Below are 20,086 nucleotides of genomic sequence, written 5' to 3' on the forward strand. Positions count from 1 at the left end.
GTGAGGTATGGCCTAGTCAGATGATAGTGGCGTGTGTGTGTGAGGTATGGCCTAGTCAGATGATAGTGGTGTGTGTGTGAGGTATGGCCTAGTCAGATGATAGTGGGTGTGTGTGTGAGGTATGGCCTAGTCAGATGATAGTGGCGTGTGTGAGGTATGGTGTGTGTGTGAGGTATGGCCTAGTCAGATGATAGTGGCGTGTGTGTGTGAGGTATGGCCTAGTCAGATGATAGTGGCGTGTGTGTGTGAGGTATGGCCTAGTCAGATGATAGTGGTGTGTGTGTGAGGTATGGCCTAGTCAGATGATAGTGGCGTGTGTGTGTGAGGTATGGCCTAGTCAGATGATAGTGGCGTGTGTGTGAGGTATGGCCTAGTCAGATGATAGTGGCGTGTGTGTGTGGTATGGCCTAGTCAGATGATAGTGGTGTGTGTGTGTGAGGTATGGCCTAGTCAGATGATAGTGGGCGTGTGTGTGTGAGGTATGGCCTAGTCAGATGATAGTGGCGTGTGTGTGAGGTATGGCCTAGTCAGATGATAGTGGGTGTGTGTGAGGTATGGCCTAGTCAGATGATAGTGGTGTGTGTGAGGTATGGCCTAGTCAGATGATAGTGGTGTGTGAGGTATGGCCTAGTCAGATGATAGTGGTGTGTGTGAGGTATGGCCTAGTCAGATGATAGTGGTGTGTGTGAGGTATGGCCTAGTCAGATGATAGTGCGTGTGTGTGAGGTATGGCCTAGTCAGATGATAGTGGCGTGTGTGAGGTATGGCCTAGTCAGATGATAGTGGTGTGTGTGTGAGGTATGGCCTAGTCAGATGATAGTGGCGTGTGTGAGGTATGGCCTAGTCAGATGATAGTGGTGTGTGTGAGGTATGGCCTAGTCAGATGATAGTGGCGTGTGTGAGGTATGGCCTAGTCAGATGATAGTGGGGTGTGTGTGTGAGGTATGGCCTAGTCAGATGATAGTGGCGTGTGTGAGGTATGGCCTAGTCAGATGATAGTGGGTGTGTGTGAGGTATGGCCTAGTCAGATGATAGTGGCGTGTGTGTGTGAGGTATGGCCTAGTCAGATGATAGTGGCGTGTGTGTGTGAGGTATGGCCTAGTCAGATGATAGTGGTGTGTGTGTGTGAGGTATGGCCTAGTCAGATGATAGTGGCGTGTGTGTGTGGTATGGCCTAGTCAGATGATAGTGGTGTGTGTGTGTGAGGTATGGCCTAGTCAGATGATAGTGGCGTGTGTGAGGTATGGCCTAGTCAGATGATAGTGGCGTGTGTGTGAGGTATGGCCTAGTCAGATGATAGTGGTGTGTGTGTGTGAGGTATGGCCTAGTCAGATGATAGTGGGGTGTGTGTGTGAGGTATGGCCTAGTCAGATGATAGTGGCGTGTGTGAGGTATGGCCTAGTCAGATGATAGTGGCGTGTGTGTGAGGTATGGCCTAGTCAGATGATAGTGGTGTGTGTGAGGTATGGCCTAGTCAGATGATAGTGGTGTGTGTGAGGTATGGCCTAGTCAGATGATAGTGTGTGTGTGTGAGGTATGGCCTAGTCAGATGATAGTGGTGTGTGTGAGGTATGGCCTAGTCAGATGATAGTGGCGTGTGTGTATGGTATGGCCTAGTCAGATGATAGTGGTGTGTGTGGTGTGTGTGAGGTATGGCCTAGTCAGATGATAGTGGGTGTGTGTGTGAGGTATGGCCTAGTCAGATGATAGTGGTGTGTGTGAGGTATGGCCTAGTCAGATGATAGTGGCGTGTGTGTGTGAGGTATGGCCTAGTCAGATGATAGTGGTGTGTGTGAGGTATGGCCTAGTCAGATGATAGTGGCGTGTGTGAGGTATGGCCTAGTCAGATGATAGTGGCGTGTGTGAGGTATGGCCTAGTCAGATGATAGTGGTGTGTGTGTGTGAGGTATGGCCTAGTCAGATGATAGTCAGTGTGTGTGTGTGAGGTATGGCCTAGTCAGATGATAGTGGTGTGTGTGTGAGGTATGGCCTAGTCAGATGATAGTGGCGTGTGTGAGGTATGGCCTAGTCAGATGATAGTGGTGTGTGTGAGGTATGGCCTAGTCAGATGATAGTGGTGTGTGTGTGAGGTATGGCCTAGTCAGATGATAGTGGGTGTGTGAGGTATGGCCTAGTCAGATGATAGTGGTGTGTGTGTGTGAGGTATGGCCTAGTCAGATGATAGTGGGTGTGTGTGAGGTATGGCCTAGTCAGATGATAGTGGCGTGTGTGTGAGGTATGGCCTAGTCAGATGATAGTGGTGTGTGTGTGTGAGGTATGGCCTAGTCAGATGATAGTGGTGTGTGTGTGAGGTATGGCCTAGTCAGATGATAGTGGTGTGTGTGAGGTATGGCCTAGTCAGATGATAGTGGTGTGTGTGAGGTATGGCCTAGTCAGATGATAGTGGCGTGTGTGTGAGGTATGGCCTAGTCAGATGATAGTGTGTGTGTGTGAGGTATGGCCTAGTCAGATGATAGTCAGATGATAGTGTGTGTGAGGTATGGCCTAGTCAGATGATAGTGGCGTGTGTGTGTGAGGTATGGCCTAGTCAGATGATAGTGGCGTGTGTGTGAGGTATGGCCTAGTCAGATGATAGTGTGTGTGTGTGAGGTATGGCCTAGTCAGATGATAGTGGTGTGTGTGTGTGAGGTATGGCCTAGTCAGATGATAGTGGTGTGTGTGAGGTATGGCCTAGTCAGATGATAGTGGTGTGTGTGAGGTATGGCCTAGTCAGATGATAGTGGTGTGTGTGTGTGTGAGGTATGGCCTAGTCAGATGATAGTGGCGTGTGTGTGTGAGGTATGGCCTAGTCAGATGATAGTGGTGTGTGTGAGGTATGGCCTAGTCAGATGATAGTGGTGTGTGTGTGTGAGGTATGGCCTAGTCAGATGATAGTGGTGTGTGTGTGAGGTATGGCCTAGTCAGATGATAGTGGTGTGTGTGTGTGTGAGGTATGGCCTAGTCAGATGATAGTGGCGTGTGTGAGGTATGGCCTAGTCAGATGATAGTGGCGTGTGTGTGTGAGGTATGGCCTAGTCAGATGATAGTGGCAGATGTGTGTGTGAGGTATGGCCTAGTCAGATGATAGTGGTGTGTGTGTGTGAGGTATGGCCTAGTCAGATGATAGTGGTGTGTGTGAGGTATGGCCTAGTCAGATGATAGTGGTGTGTGTGTGAGGTATGGCCTAGTCAGATGATAGTGGCGTGTGTGTGTGAGGTATGGCCTAGTCAGATGATAGTGGTGTGTGTGTGTGAGGTATGGCCTAGTCAGATGATAGTGGCGTGTGTGTGTGAGGTATGGCCTAGTCAGATGATAGTGGTGTGTGTGAGGTATGGCCTAGTCAGATGATAGTGGTGTGTGTGAGGTATGGCCTAGTCAGATGATAGTGGTGTGTGTGAGGTATGGCCTAGTCAGATGATAGTGGTGTGTGTGAGGTATGGCCTAGTCAGATGATAGTGGTGTGTGTGAGGTATGGCCTAGTCAGATGATAGTGGTGTGTGTGAGGTATGGCCTAGTCAGATGATAGTGGCGTGTGTGTGAGGTATGGCCTAGTCAGATGATAGTGTGTGTGTGAGGTATGGCCTAGTCAGATGATAGTGGTGTGTGTGAGGTATGGCCTAGTCAGATGATAGTGGTGTGTGTGAGGTATGGCCTAGTCAGATGATAGTGGCGTGTGTGTGTGAGGTATGGCCTAGTCAGATGATAGTGGCGTGTGTGTGTGAGGTATGGCCTAGTCAGATGATAGTGGCGTGTGTGAGGTATGGCCTAGTCAGATGATAGTGCGTGTGTGTGAGGTATGGCCTAGTCAGATGATAGTGGCGTGTGTGAGGTATGGCCTAGTCAGATGATAGTGGTGTGTGTGTGTGAGGTATGGCCTAGTCAGATGATAGTGGTGTGTGTGAGGTATGGCCTAGTCAGATGATAGTGTGTGTGTGTGAGGTATGGCCTAGTCAGATGATAGTGTGTGTGTGTGAGGTATGGCCTAGTCAGATGATAGTGTGATGTGTGTGAGGTATGGCCTAGTCAGATGATAGTGGCGTGTGTGTGTGAGGTATGGCCTAGTCAGATGATAGTGGCGTGTGTGTGTGAGGTATGGCCTAGTCAGATGATAGTGGCGTGTGTGTGAGGTATGGCCTAGTCAGATGATAGTGGTGTGTATGGTGTGTGAGGTATGGCCTAGTCAGATGATAGTGGCGTGTGTGAGGTATGGCCTAGTCAGATGATAGTGGCGTGTGTGAGGTATGGCCTAGTCAGATGATAGTGGGTGTGTGTGAGGTATGGCCTAGTCAGATGATAGTGGTGTGTGTGAGGTATGGCCTAGTCAGATGATAGTGGTGTGTGTGAGGTATGGCCTAGTCAGATGATAGTGGTGTGTGTGAGTATGGCCTAGTCAGATGATAGTGGCGTGTGTGCCTAGTCAGGTATGGCCTAGTCAGATGATAGTGGTGTGTGTGAGGTATGGCCTAGTCAGATGATAGTGGTGTGTGTGAGGTATGGCCTAGTCAGATGATAGTGGTGTGTGTGAGGTATGGCCTAGTCAGATGATAGTGGCGTGTGTGTGAGGTATGGCCTAGTCAGATGATAGTGGCGTGTGTGAGGTATGGCCTAGTCAGATGATAGTGGTGTGTGTGAGGTATGGCCTAGTCAGATGATAGTGGTGTGTGTGAGGTATGGCCTAGTCAGATGATAGTGGCGTGTGTGAGGTATGGCCTAGTCAGATGATAGTGGTGTGTGTGTGTGAGGTATGGCCTAGTCAGATGATAGTGGCGTGTGTGAGGTATGGCCTAGTCAGATGATAGTGGCGTGTGTGAGGTATGGCCTAGTCAGATGATAGTGGTGTGTGTGAGGTATGGCCTAGTCAGATGATAGTGGCGTGTGTGTGAGGTATGGCCTAGTCAGATGATAGTGGTGTGTGTGTGTGAGGTATGGCCTAGTCAGATGATAGTGGTGTGTGTGTGAGGTATGGCCTAGTCAGATGATAGTGGTGTGTGTGAGGTATGGCCTAGTCAGATGATAGTGGCGTGTGTGTGTGAGGTATGGCCTAGTCAGATGATAGTGGTGTGTGTGTGTGAGGTATGGCCTAGTCAGATGATAGTGGCGTGTGTGTGTGAGGTATGGCCTAGTCAGATGATAGTGGTGTGTGTGTGTGAGGTATGGCCTAGTCAGATGATAGTGGTGTGTGTGTGTGAGGTATGGCCTAGTCAGATGATAGTGGCGTGTGTGTGTGAGGTATGGCCTAGTCAGATGATAGTGGGTGTGTGTGTGAGGTATGGCCTAGTCAGATGATAGTGGCGTGTGTGTGTGTGAGGTATGGCCTAGTCAGATGATAGTGGCGTGTGTGTGTGAGGTATGGCCTAGTCAGATGATAGTGGCGTGTGTGTGTGAGGTATGGCCTAGTCAGATGATAGTGGCGTGTGTGTGTGAGGTATGGCCTAGTCAGATGATAGTGGTGTGTGTGTGAGGTATGGCCTAGTCAGATGATAGTGGCGTGTGTGTGTGAGGTATGGCCTAGTCTGATGATAGTGGCGTGTGTGTGAGGTATGGCCTAGTCAGATGATAGTGGTGTGTGTGAGGTATGGCCTAGTCAGATGATAGTGGCGTGTGTGAGGTATGGCCTAGTCAGATGATAGTGGCGTGTGTGAGGTATGGCCTAGTCAGATGGTAGTGGCGTGTGTGAGGTATGGCCTTGTCAGATGATAGTGGCGTGTGTGAGGTATGGCCTAGTCAGATGATAGTGGCGTGTGTGAGGTATGGCCTAGTCAGATGATAGTGGCGTGTGTGAGGTATGGCCTAGTCAGATGATAGTGGGTGTGTGTGAGGTATGGCCTAGTCAGATGATAGTGGCGTGTGTGAGGTATGGCCTAGTCAGATGATAGTGGTGTGTGTGAGGTATGGCCTAGTCAGATGATAGTGGCGTGTGTGAGGTATGGCCTAGTCAGATGATAGTGGCGTGTGTGAGGTATGGCCTAGTCAGATGATAGTGGCGTGTGTGAGGTATGGCCTAGTCAGATGATAGTGGCGTGTGTGAGGTATGGCCTAGTCAGATGATAGTGGCGTGTGTGAGGTATGGCCTAGTCAGATGATAGTGGTGTGTGTGAGGTATGGCCTAGTCAGATGATAGTGGTGTGTGTGAGGTATGGCCTAGTCAGATGATAGTGGTGTGTGTGTGAGGTATGGCCTAGTCAGATGATAGTGGTGTGTGTGAGGTATGGCCTAGTCAGATGATAGTGTGTGAGGTGTGCCTGTCAGAGGTATGGCGTGTGTGAGGTATGGCCTAGTCAGATGATAGTGGTGTGTGTGAGGTATGGCCTAGTCAGATGATAGTGGTGTGTGTGAGGTATGGCCTAGTCAGATGATAGTGTGTGTGTGTGAGGTATGGCCTAGTCAGATGATAGTGGCGTGTGTGAGGTATGGCCTAGTCAGATGATAGTGGCGTGTGTGTGTGAGGTATGGCCTAGTCAGATGATAGTGGTGTGTGTGAGGTATGGCCTAGTCAGATGATAGTGGTGTGTGTGAGGTATGGCCTAGTCAGATGATAGTGGTGTGTGTGAGGTATGGCCTAGTCAGATGATAGTGGTGTGTGTGTGTTGCTGCTCCTTTGCAAACAGGTTGTGAAATGTAATTATCTGCCTGCTCTCTTGCCTCGCTCCTTGGGAGTTCCTACAGAGAGGGGAAGTGCATCCACTGAACCCTTCCCCAGGGAAACTTAAGCCCACTCAGGTTAATCTCACAGAACAAAGGTTCCCAGCAACGGCAGTGGCAGCCACGGAGGGATGTGTGTGTGTGTGCGTCTGATGGGATGTATGGGATTGTGTGTCTTGCCATGCACATAAAGACACAACCATGAGAGAGAGAGAGAGAGAGAGTGGGAGAGGCAGAGGGAGAGGGAGAAAGAGGGGGAGAGGGAGAGAGAGAGATGTCTGAGGCTCAAGGCTGAGGCCACACTGACAGAAACAACACAGTTAGATCCTCTCTCTCTCTCTCAATTCAATTTCAATTTAAAGGGCTTTATTGGCATGTGAAACATATGTTTACATTTCCAAAGCAAGTGAAATAGTTAATAAACCAAAGTGAAATAAACAATAAAAAAAACAGTACACATTACACTCACAAAAGTTCCAAAAGAATAAAGACATTTCAAATGTAATATTATGTGCAAATACAGTGCATTCGGAAAGTATTCAAACCCCTTCCCTTTTCCACCCTTTGTTACGTTACAGCCCCACTCTGAAATGGACCAAATACATCCCTTTCCTCATCAATATACACACAACAACCCACAATGACAAAGTGAAAACAGGCCTCCAGAAATTGCTGCAAACTCTCTCTCTCTCGCTCTCTCTCTCTTGCTCTCTCTAGATGTGATGGAGCAGTCAGCTCTGTGGCCCTCGGTCTATGGAGCCCGAGGCCTGTCACCCCACATGCAGCATCACTCTGTTTACTCCCGTTCTCCGTTCCTACGACAACAGGAGCTCTATGCCCTGCAGCACCACCACCACCAACAACAACACAGGGCCATGGAGCACATACACCGACAACACACACTCTCACAGGTAAACACAAACACACACTCTCACAGGTAAACACACACACACTCTCACAGGTAAACACACTCTCACAGGTAAACACACACACACTCTCACAGGTAAACACACACACACTCTCACATGTAAACACACACACACACTCTCACAGGTAAACACACACACACTCTCACAGGTAAACACACACACACTCTCACAGGTAAACACACTCTCACAGGTAAACACACACACACTCTCACAGGTAAACACACACACACTCTCACAGGTAAACACACACACACTCTCACAGGTAAACACACACACACACTCTCACATGTAAACACACACACACTCTCACAGGTAAACACACACACACTCTCACAGGTAAACACACACACACTCTCACAGGTAAACACACACACACTCTCACAGGTAAACACACACACACTCTCACAGGTAAACACACACACACACTCTCACAGGTAAACACACACACACACTCTCATAGGTAAACACACTCTCACAGGTAAACCCACTCTCACAGGCAACACACACACACACACACACACACACACACACACACACACACACACACACACACACACACACACACACACACACACACACACATACACATACACTCTCACACTCTCACACACTACCCACAGATAAACACACACACACTACTCAAAGGCAACACATACACTCTCAACACTTATGTGCAACCTTTAATGGAGAGAATACTCTTAAACCCAGTTACTTTTGCTCCCAGTAACAGTAACCCACATGATCTTTCTACACTGCAGGTTCCCTCATGACCATGACCAACAGTCATGATGTTGTGAAACTGTCTGCACACGTGAATCAGGAAGTTAGGAAATAACATGCTGAAACAAACCCAGAGTTCATGCTTTCACCATCTTCAGCATATTCAGTAGCATATTCAACCACAAGAGCCAGGGACATTTCAAAATAGAGAAAGGGAAAAAACAGGTTTTTAGTTTTTAAAGAGAAAGTTTGTCAAGAGACAAAGGATCCTAGCATATTGCCAATGACCTTTGGCTGTCTGTAAAGGTCTGTACTAGCTTGTGGCGTTTGCCCAAGAACCCCCACTGTGTTCCTAACATGATTGTAAGGGTTTTTAAGGAATACGTGGCTCTTCTCATGGGCTCAAAACAGATCTAACTTCTTTCCCCTCTGTCTCTCCCCCCTCTTTTCTCTCTCCCACATCTCCTTTCGACCATCCCTCTACATTTCTTTCTCTACTCCCCTCCACCTCCCTATAGAGGAAGGCAGAGGAAACCACTATCACCATTGATGACCGTCCTCTCCATGAGACCTCGAGAACCTCCCGTGCTGCTAAGCTCTTCTCCCACACCCCTCCCTCCAAGACTACCCCTGCCTCACAGGGGGTGTGTCCTAGCAGCCACCAATCACCCTGCTGCCACTCCCCTTCCAGGAGACCACACCCCCAGAACCTTCTAAACCCCGCCCCCAGCCCTGCGGCTGCAGCCCCGAGATCCCCAGCTCTAAGCCCCACACCCTCACACCTGTCAAAAGTAGTGGAGAGAGGGGAAAGAGGAGAGGGGCAGCCACCTCAGGATTACCCACAATCCTTAGAACCAGGTGAGTTTGGATGGATGGACTGATGTCTGAGCTGTATGTTTCCTGGCACACTCTGACCCTGTCAGACACAAGTAGCCCACGCACTCTGACCCTGTCAGACACAAGTAGGCCACGCACTCTGACCCTGCCACACACAAGTAGCCCACACACAAGTAGCCCACGCACTCCGACCCTGTCACACACAGGTAGCCCACGCACTCCGACCCTGTCACCCACAAGTAGCCCACGCACTCTGACCCTGTCACCCACAAGTAGCCCACGCACTCTGACCCTGTCACACACAAGTAGCCCACGCACTCTGACCCTGTCACACACAAGTAGCCCACGCACTCTGACCCTGTCACACACAAGTAGCCCACGCACTCTGACCCTGTCACACACTCTCTCCCAGCTTTCTCAGTATCTTCATTTTACTCACAAATATGCACCACAGGCACTCCCTCTTGAGCTTTAGTCTCTTGCTCTCTCTCTTGTGCTGTGTCTTTATGTCTGATATAGTATTCATCAACACCCCCTAAAATAAAGACACAAGAGGATAGACAGAGTTGGTCTTTTCCCTGATTCCCTCTGCTCTGTGGAGGAGAGACAAGAAACACTGAAACATTTCATCTGTTCCCAAGGTTATGGTCTGTACCAGCCTCCATTTACTACTGAGATAAAAGAGGAGGGAGAGAAGGAGAGAGAGTGAGAGAGAGGGAAGGAGGAGGGAGAGTGAAAATGTGTGCGAGAGAGAAAGCAAGAGAGGGAGAGGAGTAGCGGGAGAGATAAACATTTATAAAGAATGTGTGAAAGAAGGATATGGAAAGAAAGGTGGAGACCAGATAGCAGTAGAGTTGTTGAGAGAGGAAACCCCTACACCCCAGGAGAGAGAGTATGAAGCTGTAGGACAGATAAGAAACCCCTACACCCCAGGAGAGAGAGTATGAAGCTGTAGGACAGATAAGAAACCCTACACCCCAGGAGAGAGAGTATGAAGCTGTAGGACAGATAAGAAACCCCTACACCCCAGGAGAGAGAGGATGATGCTGTAGGACAGATAAGAAACCCCTACACCCCAGGAGAGAGAGTATGAAGCTGTAGGAAAGATAAGAAACCCCTACACCCCAGAGAGATGCTGTAGGAAAGATATGAATCTGTAGGACAGATAAGAAACCCCTACACCCCAGGAGAGAGAGTATGAAGCTGTAGGAAAGGACAGATAGGAAAGAGAAACCCCAGGAGAGAGGATGATGCTGTAGGAAAGATAAGAAACCCCTACACCCCAGGAGAGAGAGTATGAAGCTGTAGGAAAGATAAGAAACCCCTACACCCCCTGTAGGAAAGATAAGAAACCCCCTACACCCCAGGAGAGAGAGTATGAAGATGTAGGACAGATAAGAAACCCCTACACCCCAGGAGAGAGAGTATGAAGCTGTAGGAAAGATAAGAAACCCCTACACCCCAGGAGAGAGAGTATGAAGCTGTAGGACAGATAAAAAACCCTACACCCCAGGAGAGAGAGGATGATGCTGTAGGAAAGATAAGAAACCCCTACACCCCAGGAGAGAGAGGATGATGCTGTAGGACAGATAAGAAACCCCTACACCCCAGGAGAGAGAGGATGATGCTGTAGGACAGGTAAGAAACCCCTACACCCCAGGAGAGAGAGGATGATGCTGTAGGAAAGATAAGAAACCCTACACCCCAGGAGAGATAGGATGATGCTGTAGGAAAGATAAGAAACCCCTACACCCCAGGAGAGAGAGGATGATGCTGTAGGAAAGATAAGAAACCCCCAGGAGAGAGAGGATGATGCTGTAGGAAAGATAAGAAACCCCCACCCCAGGAGGATGATGCTGTAGGAAAGGATGATGCTGTAGGAAAGATAAGAAACCCTACACCCCAGGAGAGATGATGCTGTAGGAGGATGATGCTGTAGGAAAGATAAGAAACCCTACACCCCAGGAGAGAGAGTATGATGCTGTAGGAAAGATAAGAAACCCCTACACCCCAGGAGAGAGAGGATGATGCTGTAGGAAAGATAAGAAACCCCTACACCCCAGGATGAGGAAAGAGAGAGGATGATGCTGTAGGAAAGATAAGAAACCCCTACACCCCAGGAGGAGATGATGCTGTAGGATGATGCTGCTGTAGGAAAGAGGAAAGATGATAAGAAACCCCTACACCCCAGGAGAGAGAGGATGATGCTGTAGGAAAGATAAGAAACCCCTACACCCCAGGAGAGAGAGGATGATGCTGTAGGAAAGATAAGAAACCCCTACACCCCAGGAGAGAGAGGATGATGCTGTAGGAAAGATAAGAAACCCCTACACCCCAGGAGAGAGAGGATGATGCTGTAGGAAAGATAAGAAACCCCTACACCCCAGGAGAGAGAGGATGATGCTGTAGGAAAGATAAGAAACCCCTACACCCCAGGAGAGAGAGTATGATAATAAGAAACCCCTACACCCCAGGAGAGAGAGGATGATGCTGTAGGAAAGATAAGAAACCCCTACACCCCAGGAGAGAGAGGATGATGCTGTAGGAAAGATAAGAAACCCCTACACCCCAGGAGAGAGAGATGATGCTGTAGGAAAGAGGAAATGATAGGAAAGATAAAAACCCCTACACCCCAGGAGAGAGAGGATGATGCTGTAGGAAAGATAAGAAACCCCTACACCCCAGGGGAGAGGAAAGGATACACCCCAGGAGAGAGAGGATGATGCTGTAGGAAAGATAAGAAACCCCCCTACACCCCAGGGAGAGAGAGGATGATGAAACCCCTGATGATGGAAAGATAAGAAACCCCTACACCCCAGGAGAGATAGGATGATGCTGTAGGAAAGATAAGAAACCCCTACACCCCAGGAGAGAGAGTATGATGCTGTAGGAAAGATAAGAAACCCCTACACCCCAGGAGAGAGAGTATGATGCTGTAGGAAAGATAAGAAACCCCTACACCCCAGGAGAGAGAGGATGAAGCTGTAGGAAAGATAAGAAACCCCTACACCCCAGGAGAGAGAGGATGAAGCTGTATGTGTCTATGTGTGTGTCTACGTGTGTGTGTGTCTGTGTATCCATGTGTGTGTGTCCATGTGTCTGTGTGTGTGTGTGTGTGTGTGTGTGTGTGTGTGTGTGTGTGTGTGTGTGTGTGTGTGTGTGTGTGTGTGTGTGTGTGTGTGTGTGTGTGTGTGTGTGTGTGTGTGTGTGTGTGTGTGTGTGTGTGTGTGTGTGTGTGTACTATATGTGGGAGGTCAGAGACATTTCAGACAGACCCTCCTTATCTTGCAGAGGTCCTTGAAAGACAGTAGGCTGAAGGATATGCATGTCTCTGGTGGCGTTGTGAGGGGGCGGAGGGATACCATCAATAACAGATTTGGGTGGTGACAGGGTTTGCACTGCAATCACAACCAGACAGCAGGGTGTCATCAACACACCACCCACACACACACACACACACACACACACACACACACACACACATAGCCTAGATGCACAAACTGCTGGGATTCCCTATCTCCTGCTGCCTGTACACCTACTGTAGCCATGTCCCCAACTATTCTAGCTCTCTGTTGCCTTACTGATTGATTGATTATTAGTCTTGACCTAAGGCATTTATATTCTTTCTCTGTCTTAGATCTTCCACCAGGTTACACCTATCCAGAAATCGCCATGCGTTACAAGGCTGATCCTTCCCTAGAGGAGGCTCGATTTGCTGAACATGCTGATCTAGAGGTGGAGCCAACTGAACCCTGCCCTAAGCTCTGCCCACACACCACAAGGATTGTGGAGAATGAGGATGCGGGAAAAGAGAAGAAGGAGAACGGCTGCACAGTTGTAGAATCTAGTGGAGTTGCAGAAAGGGAACAAGAAGGAGCAGGGGTGGATGGTCAATCAGTATCTGAGCCCCCACTATTTGGAGTAAAGACCCCTGAAATGGTGCCTTGTCCTGCCCAAGTTTCAAACTCATCCCCATCCCCAGCCACAGTTCCATCTCCAGCCCTAATCTCTGCATCTGAGGATGCCCAAAAAGGAGAGGTCTTTGTAGGCAGCCTGGCTCAGCCAGCTGGCTTGAAAGACTCACAACCAGCAGAGGAGAAGAAAGAGGAGGAGAAGGAGGAAAGTTCAGTAGAGTTGAAAAATAACCACATACCAGATTGTACTGAAGAGGAGAAGGATGTAGAGGAGAAGAAGGAGAGAGAGAAGAGTAAGGAGGAGGAGGTAGTGGAGAATGAGGAGAGAGAGAAGAGCAAGGAGGAGGAGGAGAGAGAGAAGAGTAAGGAGGAAGAGGTAGTGGAGAATGAGGAAAGAGAGAAGAGTAAGGATAAGGAGGAGGAGGTAGTGGAGAATGAGGAAAGAGAGAAGAGTAAGGAGCAGAACGTAGAGGAGAAGGAGGAGAGAGAGAAGGGTAAGAAGGAGGAGAACGTAGAGGAGAAGAAGGGGGGTAGGAGGAGTCAGAGTGAAGCCTCTGTGGAGTTACTAAGCAGCCCCGAGAATTCTCCAACCCCAACCCCACCCCAGCCCCAGCCTCAGCAACACCCCCAGCCCCAACCCCAACCCCAGCCTCACCCTCAGCCCCAACCCCAGCCTCAGCCCCACCCCCAACCCCACCCCCAGCCCCACCCCCAGCCCCAGCCCCCAGCCCCAGCCTCAGCCTCAGCGCCACCCCCAGCCCCAACCCCAGCCCCAGCCCCAACTCCAGCACCGTCCTCTACCCTCAGTGATGATCCCTGCATCTGGAGTCTGGAGCTTCTCATCGCTGCGGCGCTGTGTGCCAGCCGGGATGAACGCTACCCCGCTATGCTCCCCTCCACCACACCGCTGCCTGCCCCACGCCCACTCCCACACCGAGGCATGGAGATACTGGGAGAGTTGGCTGAGCTGGGGATACTGCAGAGGAATAGGGAGAAGGAGAGAGCGACAGGAGGTGAGTGGAGAGAAAATGTGTGAGAGCACACACATTCACACACACCACACACACTGCCTGTGTTGCTTTCTTCCTATGTTCTCTGTTCAACTCCAAAGATCAAATGTTTCCCTGGAGGATGAGATGTCGTTGGGGAGAGGGGGAGATGGGGTGGATTTGTATGGGAAAGGGGGGTTGGATGAGGAGAGGGGGAGAGGGTAAATGGATAGATAGGAGAGAGAAACAATACAATAATGTTAGTGTCCCCCCCCCCCTCCCTCCCTCCCTCAGGCTCTGGAGTGTAGCTTGACTAATTAGAAGCTCTTGTTTAAAACAGTTCTACTTTAAAGAATTGATATTTTCCCCATGTCCCCCTGAGAGAAGATGTTTTTATTTACACTTGTGTGTATAAGCTGCTAAGTTATCCCTGATGAACCACACTGGCTGTGCTTTTCTCCATTTGTCCTTGTTTCTTCTTATCATTTATAAAAGCCATGTAATGTTCTGTGTAATTCCTTCCTGATGACAGAATTAAGTGCAAATACTTATTAGGTGCGGCACAGCTTTGTGTGTGGCGGGAGGGCGGGAGGAAGGTATCGATCTGTGGCGGCCTTCATCGGGGTGGCTTAACGAGGCCTGTTGATGTCAGCGGTGATGTTATCAAGTCAGGGGTAACCAGAGCATCTCATTGGCCCAGAGATCTGACAGACCAGACTCCGCTGTCCTCTACCAACCAGGACAGGATACATCCTACCTTCTTTCCTTCCTTCCTGTCTCTCTGTGTCTCTCTCTCTCTGAGGGTATTGGTTCATTAATTATTTAATTAACTCTCTCTTTATCCCACTGTTTCTCACTTTCCCTCTCTCTCACACTTTCTCTCCCTTCTCCTCCTCCTTCTCCTCTACCTCGTCCTCCCGTATCCTCCTCTTTCTCCTCTGCCTAATCTTCCCTTCTCCTCCTCCTTCTCCTCTGCCTCGTCCTCCCTTCTCCTCCTCCTTCTCCACTGCCCCGTCCTCCCTTCTCCTCCTCTTTCTCCTCTGCATAATCTTCCCTTCTCCTCCTCCTTCTCCTCTGCCTCGTCCTCCCTTCTCCTCCTCATTCTCCTCTGCCTCGTCCTCCCTTCTCCTCTGCATCGTCCTCCCTTCTCCTCCTTCTCCTCTGCCTCGTCCTCCCTTCTCCTCCTCCTTCTCCTCTGCCTCGTCCTCCCTTCCTCCTCCTCTTTCTCCTCTGCCTAATCTTCCCTTCTCCTCCTCCTTCTCCTCTGCCTCGTCCTCCCTTCTCCTCCTCTTTCTCCTCTGCCTAATCTTCCCTTCTCCTCCTCCTTCTCCTCTACCTCGTCCTCCCTTCTCCTCCTCTTTCTCCTCTGCCTAATCTTCCCTTCTCCTCCTCTCTCTACCTTGTCCTCCCTCCTTCTCCTCTGCCTCATCTTCCCTTCTCCTCCTCTTTCTCCTCTACCTTGTCCTCTTTCTCCACCTTGTCTTCCCCTCGACCTCATCCTCCCTTCTCCTCTGCCTCGTCCTCCCTGCTCCTCCTCCTTCCCCTCTGCCTCATCTTCCCTTCTCATCCTTCTCCTCTACCTTGTCCTCCCTTCTCCTCCTCCTCCCTCCCTTCCCCTCCTCTTTCTCCTCTGCCTTGTCCTCCCTTCTCCTCTGCATCATCTTCCCTTCTCCTCTGCCTCGTCCTCCCTTCTCCTCCTCCTCCTCTGCCTCATCTTCCCTTCTCCTCCTTCTCCTCTGCCTCGTCCTCCCTTCTCCTCCTCCTCCTCTGCCTCATCTTCCCTTCTCCTCCTTCTCCTCTGCCTCGTCCTCCCTGCTCCTCCTCCTTCCCCTCTGCCTCATCTTCCCTTCTCATCCTTCTCCTCTACCTTGTCCTCCCTTCTCCTCCTCCTCCCTCCCTTCCCCTCCTCTTTCTCCTCTGCCTTGTCCTCCCTTCTCCTCTGCATCATCTTCCCTTCTCCTCTGCCTCGTCCTCCCTTCTCCTCCTCCTCCTCTGCCTCATCTTCCCTTCTCCTCCTTCTCCTCTGCCTCGTCCTCCCTGCTCCTCCTCCTTCCCCTCTGCCTCATCTTCCCTTCTCCTCCTTCTCCTCTACCTTGTCCTCCCTTCTCCTTCTTCTCTGCCTCATCTTCCCTTCTCCTCTTCCTTGTCCTCCCTTCTCCTCCTCTTTCTATTCTGCCTCATCCTCCCTTCTCCTCCTCTTTCTCCTCTGCCTTGTTCTCCCTTCTCCTCTGCATCATCTTCCCTTCTCCTCCTTCTCCTCTTCCTTGTCCTCCCTTCTCCTCTGCCTTGTTCTCCCTTCTCCTCTGCATCATCTTCCCTTCTCCTCCTTCTCCTCTTCCTTGTCCTCTGCCTCGTCCTCCCTTCTCCTCCCTTCTTCTCCTCTGCCTCATCTTCCCTTCTCCTCCTCTTTCTCCTCTGCCTCGTCCTCCCTTCTCCTCCTCCTTCTCCTCTACCTTGTCCTCTTTTCTGCTCCACCTCGTCCTCCCTTCTCCTCCTCTGCCTCATCTTCCCTTCTCATCCTTCTCCTCTACCTTGTCCTCCCTTCTCCTCCTCCTCCCCCTCGTCCTTGTCCTCCCTTCTCCTCCTCTTTCTCCTCTGCCTTGTCCTCCCTTCTCCTCTGCCTCATCCTCCCTTCTCCTCCTCCTCCTCTGCCTCATCTTCCCTTCTCCTCCTTCTCCTCTACCTCATCCTCCCTTCTCCTCCCCCTCTCCTCTACCTCGTCCTCCCTTCTCCTCTGCCTCATCTTCCCTTCTCCTCCTCCTCCTCTGCCTCATCTTCCCTTCTCCTCCTTCTCCTCTTCCTTGTCCTCCCTTCTCCTCCTCTTTCTATTCTGCCTCATCCTCCCTTCTCCTCCTCTTTCTCCTCTGCCTTGTCTTCCCTTCTCCTCTGCATCATCTTCCCTTCTCCTCCTTCTCCTCTTCCTTGTCTCCCTTCTCCTCCTCCTCTTTCTATTCTGCCTCATCTCCCTTCTCTCCTCTTTCTCCTCTGCCTTGTCTTCCCTTCTCCTCTGCCTCATCTTCCCTCCTCCCTCTCCTCCTCCTCCTCCTCCTCCTCCTCTCCTCCTCTGCCTCATCTTCCTTCTCTCCTTCTCCTCTTCCTTGTCCTCCCTTCTCCTCCTCTTTCTATTCTGCCTCATCCTCCCTTCTCCTCCTCTTTCTCCTCTGCCTTGTCTTCCCTTCTCCTCTGCCTCGTCTTCCCTTCTCCTCCTCCTCCTCCTCTGCCTCATCTTCCCTTCTCCTCCTTCACCTATTCCTTGTCCTCCTTCTCCTCTCTTTCTATTCTGCCTCATCCTCCCTTCCCCTCCTCCTTCTCATCTGCCTCATCTTCCCTTCTCCCCCTCCTCCTCTACCTCGTCCTCACTTATCCTCTGCATCATCTCCCTTCTCCTCCTTTCTCCTCTGCCTTGTCATCCCTTCTCATCTGCCTCATCTTCCCTTCTCCTCCTTCTCCTCTACCCTCCTCCCTTCTCCTCCTCCCCCTACCTCGTCCTCCCCTCTCCTCCTCCTTCCCCTCTACCTGTCCTCCCTTCTCCTCCTCCTCCCCTCTACCTCGTTGTCTTCTCCTTCCTCCTCCCCCTACCCTCCTCTCTTCTCCTCCCCTTTCTCCTCTGCCTCTCCCTTCTCCTCCTCCTTCTCCTCTACCTCGTCTTCCCCTCCTCCTCCTTCTCTCTAATCTTCCCTTCTCCTCCTCTCTCTACCTTGTCCTCCTCCTTCTCCTCTGCCTCATCTTCCCTTCTCCTCCTCTTTCTATTCTGCCTCATCCTCCCTTCTCCTCCTCTTTCTCCTCTGCCTTGTCTTCCCTTCTCCTCTGCCTGCATCATCTTCCCTTCTCCTCCTTCTCCTCTTCCTTGTCCTCCCTTCTCCTCCTCTTTCTATTCTGCCTCATCCTCCCTTCTCCTCCTCTTTCTCCTCTGCCTTGTCTTCCCTTCTCCTCTGCCTCGTCTTCCCTTCTCCTCCTCCTCCTCCTCCTCCTCCTCCCTGCCTCATCTTCCTTCTCCTCCTTCTCCTCTTCCTTGTCCTCCCTTCTCCTCCTCTTTCTATTCTGCCTCATCCTCCCTTCTCCTCCTCTTTCTCCTCTGCCTTGTCTTCCCTTCTCCTCTGCCTCGTCTTCCCTTCTCCTCCTCCTCCTCCTCCTCCTCCTCTGCCTCATCTTCCCTTCTCCTCCTTCTCCTCTTCCTTGTCCTCCCTTCTCCCCCTCTTTCTATTCTGCCTCATCCTCCCTTCCCCTCCTCCTTCTCATCTGCCTCATCTTCCCTTCTCCCCCCTCTCCTCTACCTCGTCCTCACTTATCCTCTGCATCATCTTCCCTTCTCCTCCTTCTCCTCCTCCTTCTCATCTGCCTCATCTTCCCTTCTCCTCCTTCTCCTCTACCTCGTCCTCCCTTCTCCTCCTTCCCCACTACCTCGTCCTCCCTTCTCCTCCTCCTTCCCCTCTACCTCATCCTCCCCTCTCCTCCTCCTTCCCCTCTACCTCGTCCTACCTTCTCCTCCTCCTTCCCCTCTACCTCGTTGTCCCTTCTCCTTCCTCCTTCCCCACTACCTCGTCCTCTCTTCTCCTCCCCTTTCTCCTCTGCCTCGTTGTCCCTTCTCCTCCTCCTTCTCCTCTACCTCGTCCTCCCTTCTCCTCCTCTTTCTTCTCTGCCTAATCTTCCCTTCTCCTTCTCTCTCTACCTTGTCCTCCCCCCTTCTCCTCTGCCTCATCTTCCCTTCTCCTCCTCTTTCTCCTCTACCTTGTCCTCTTTCTCCACCTTGTCTTCCCCTCTACCTAATCCTCCCTTCTCCTCTTCCTTCTCCTCTACCTCGTCCTCCCTTCTCCTCCTCTTTCTCCTCTGCCTAATCTTCCCTTCTCCTCCTCCTTCTCCTCTACCTCGTCCTCCCTTCTCCTCCTCTTTCTCCTCTGCCTAATCTTCCCTTCTCCTCCTCTGTCTCCTCTACCTCGTCCTCCCTCCTTCTCCTCTTCCTTCTCCTCTACCTCGTCCTCCCTTCTCCTCCTCTTTCTCCTCTGCCTAATCTTCCCTTCTCCTCCTCCTTCTCCTCTACCTCGTCCTCCCTTCTCCTCCTCTTTCTTCTCTGCCTAATCTTCCCTTCTCCTCCTCTCTCTACCTTGTCCTCCCTCCTTCTCCTCTGCCTCATCTTCCCTTCTCCTCCTCTTTCTCCTCTACCTTGTCCTCTTTCTCCACCTTGTCTTCCCCTCGACCTCATCCTCCCTTCTCCTCCTCTTCCTTCTCTGCCTAATCTTCCCTTCTCCTCCTCTCTCTACCTTGTCCTCCCTCCTTCTCCTCTGCCTCATCTTCCCTTCTCCTCCTCTTTCTCCTTTACCTCGTCCTCCCTTCTCCTCCTCCTTCTCATCTGCCTCATCTTCCCTTCTCCTCCTCCTTCTCCTTTACCTCGTCCTCCCTTCTCCTCCTCCTTCTCCTCTACCTTGTCCTCTTTCGCCTCTACCTCGTCCTCCCTTATCCTCCTCTTTCTCCTCTACCTCTTCCTCCCCTCTCCTCCTCTTTCTCCTCTACCTCGTCCTCCCCTCTCCTCCTCTTTCTCCTCTGCCTCGTCCTCCCTTCTCCTCTACCTCGTCCTCCCTTATCCTCCTCTTTCTCCTCTACCACGTCCTCCCTTATCCTCCTCTTTCTCCTCTACCTCATCCTGCCCTCTCCACCTTTTTCTCCTCTGCCTCGTCCTCCCTTCTCCTCTACCTTGTCCTCCCTTCTCCTCTACCTTGTCCTCCCTTCTCCTCTACCTTGTCCTCTCTTCTCGTCCTCCCTTCTCTTCTACCTTATCTTCCCTTCTCCTCCTATATCTCCTCCTCCCTCCCTCCCTTCCTTTGTCTTTATCATCCTCTCTCTCACTCTAATTTTCTCTTGTGCGCAGCAATTTGACTGTCTTTGCAGCTCAGCAAAATGAACCGGTGTGTGTGTGTGTGGTTGTGGGTGTGGGCTGGCTGGTCCCTCATGAATATTCTAGTTGATCTGCAGGCGGTGACAATGACAGAGTTAATGACAGTGATAGATGGAGAGACAGCACTCCTTTAGCACTCTCCCTCCTTTCACTCCGTCTGTCCAC

At 51.0% G+C, this 20,086-nt stretch overlaps 1 protein-coding gene and 1 long non-coding RNA gene across 2 annotated transcripts in view; both read left to right on the forward strand.

Moving 5' to 3' along the window:
- LOC118379800 (BAH and coiled-coil domain-containing protein 1-like) overlaps positions 1–20,086 on the forward strand; it is a 129,041-nt gene that overhangs the window by 67,228 nt on the left and 41,727 nt on the right. Inside the window, exons 8-10 of the mRNA XM_052471968.1 lie at positions 7,360–7,553; positions 8,810–9,149; positions 12,766–14,055. Coding sequence (XP_052327928.1) covers positions 7,360–7,553; positions 8,810–9,149; positions 12,766–14,055 — 1,824 coding nt within the window. The remainder of the gene's footprint in view (positions 1–7,359; positions 7,554–8,809; positions 9,150–12,765; positions 14,056–20,086) is intronic.
- Positions 162–5,637, forward strand: LOC127909860 (uncharacterized). The gene is made up of 5 exons (XR_008072622.1): positions 162–250; positions 1,014–1,130; positions 2,611–2,760; positions 5,309–5,386; positions 5,574–5,637. It is a non-coding gene; the product is annotated as an uncharacterized LOC127909860 (long non-coding RNA).

This window comes from Oncorhynchus keta, chromosome 2 (assembly GCF_023373465.1).
Source record: "Oncorhynchus keta strain PuntledgeMale-10-30-2019 chromosome 2, Oket_V2, whole genome shotgun sequence".
Lineage (NCBI taxonomy): Eukaryota > Metazoa > Chordata > Actinopteri > Salmoniformes > Salmonidae > Oncorhynchus > Oncorhynchus keta.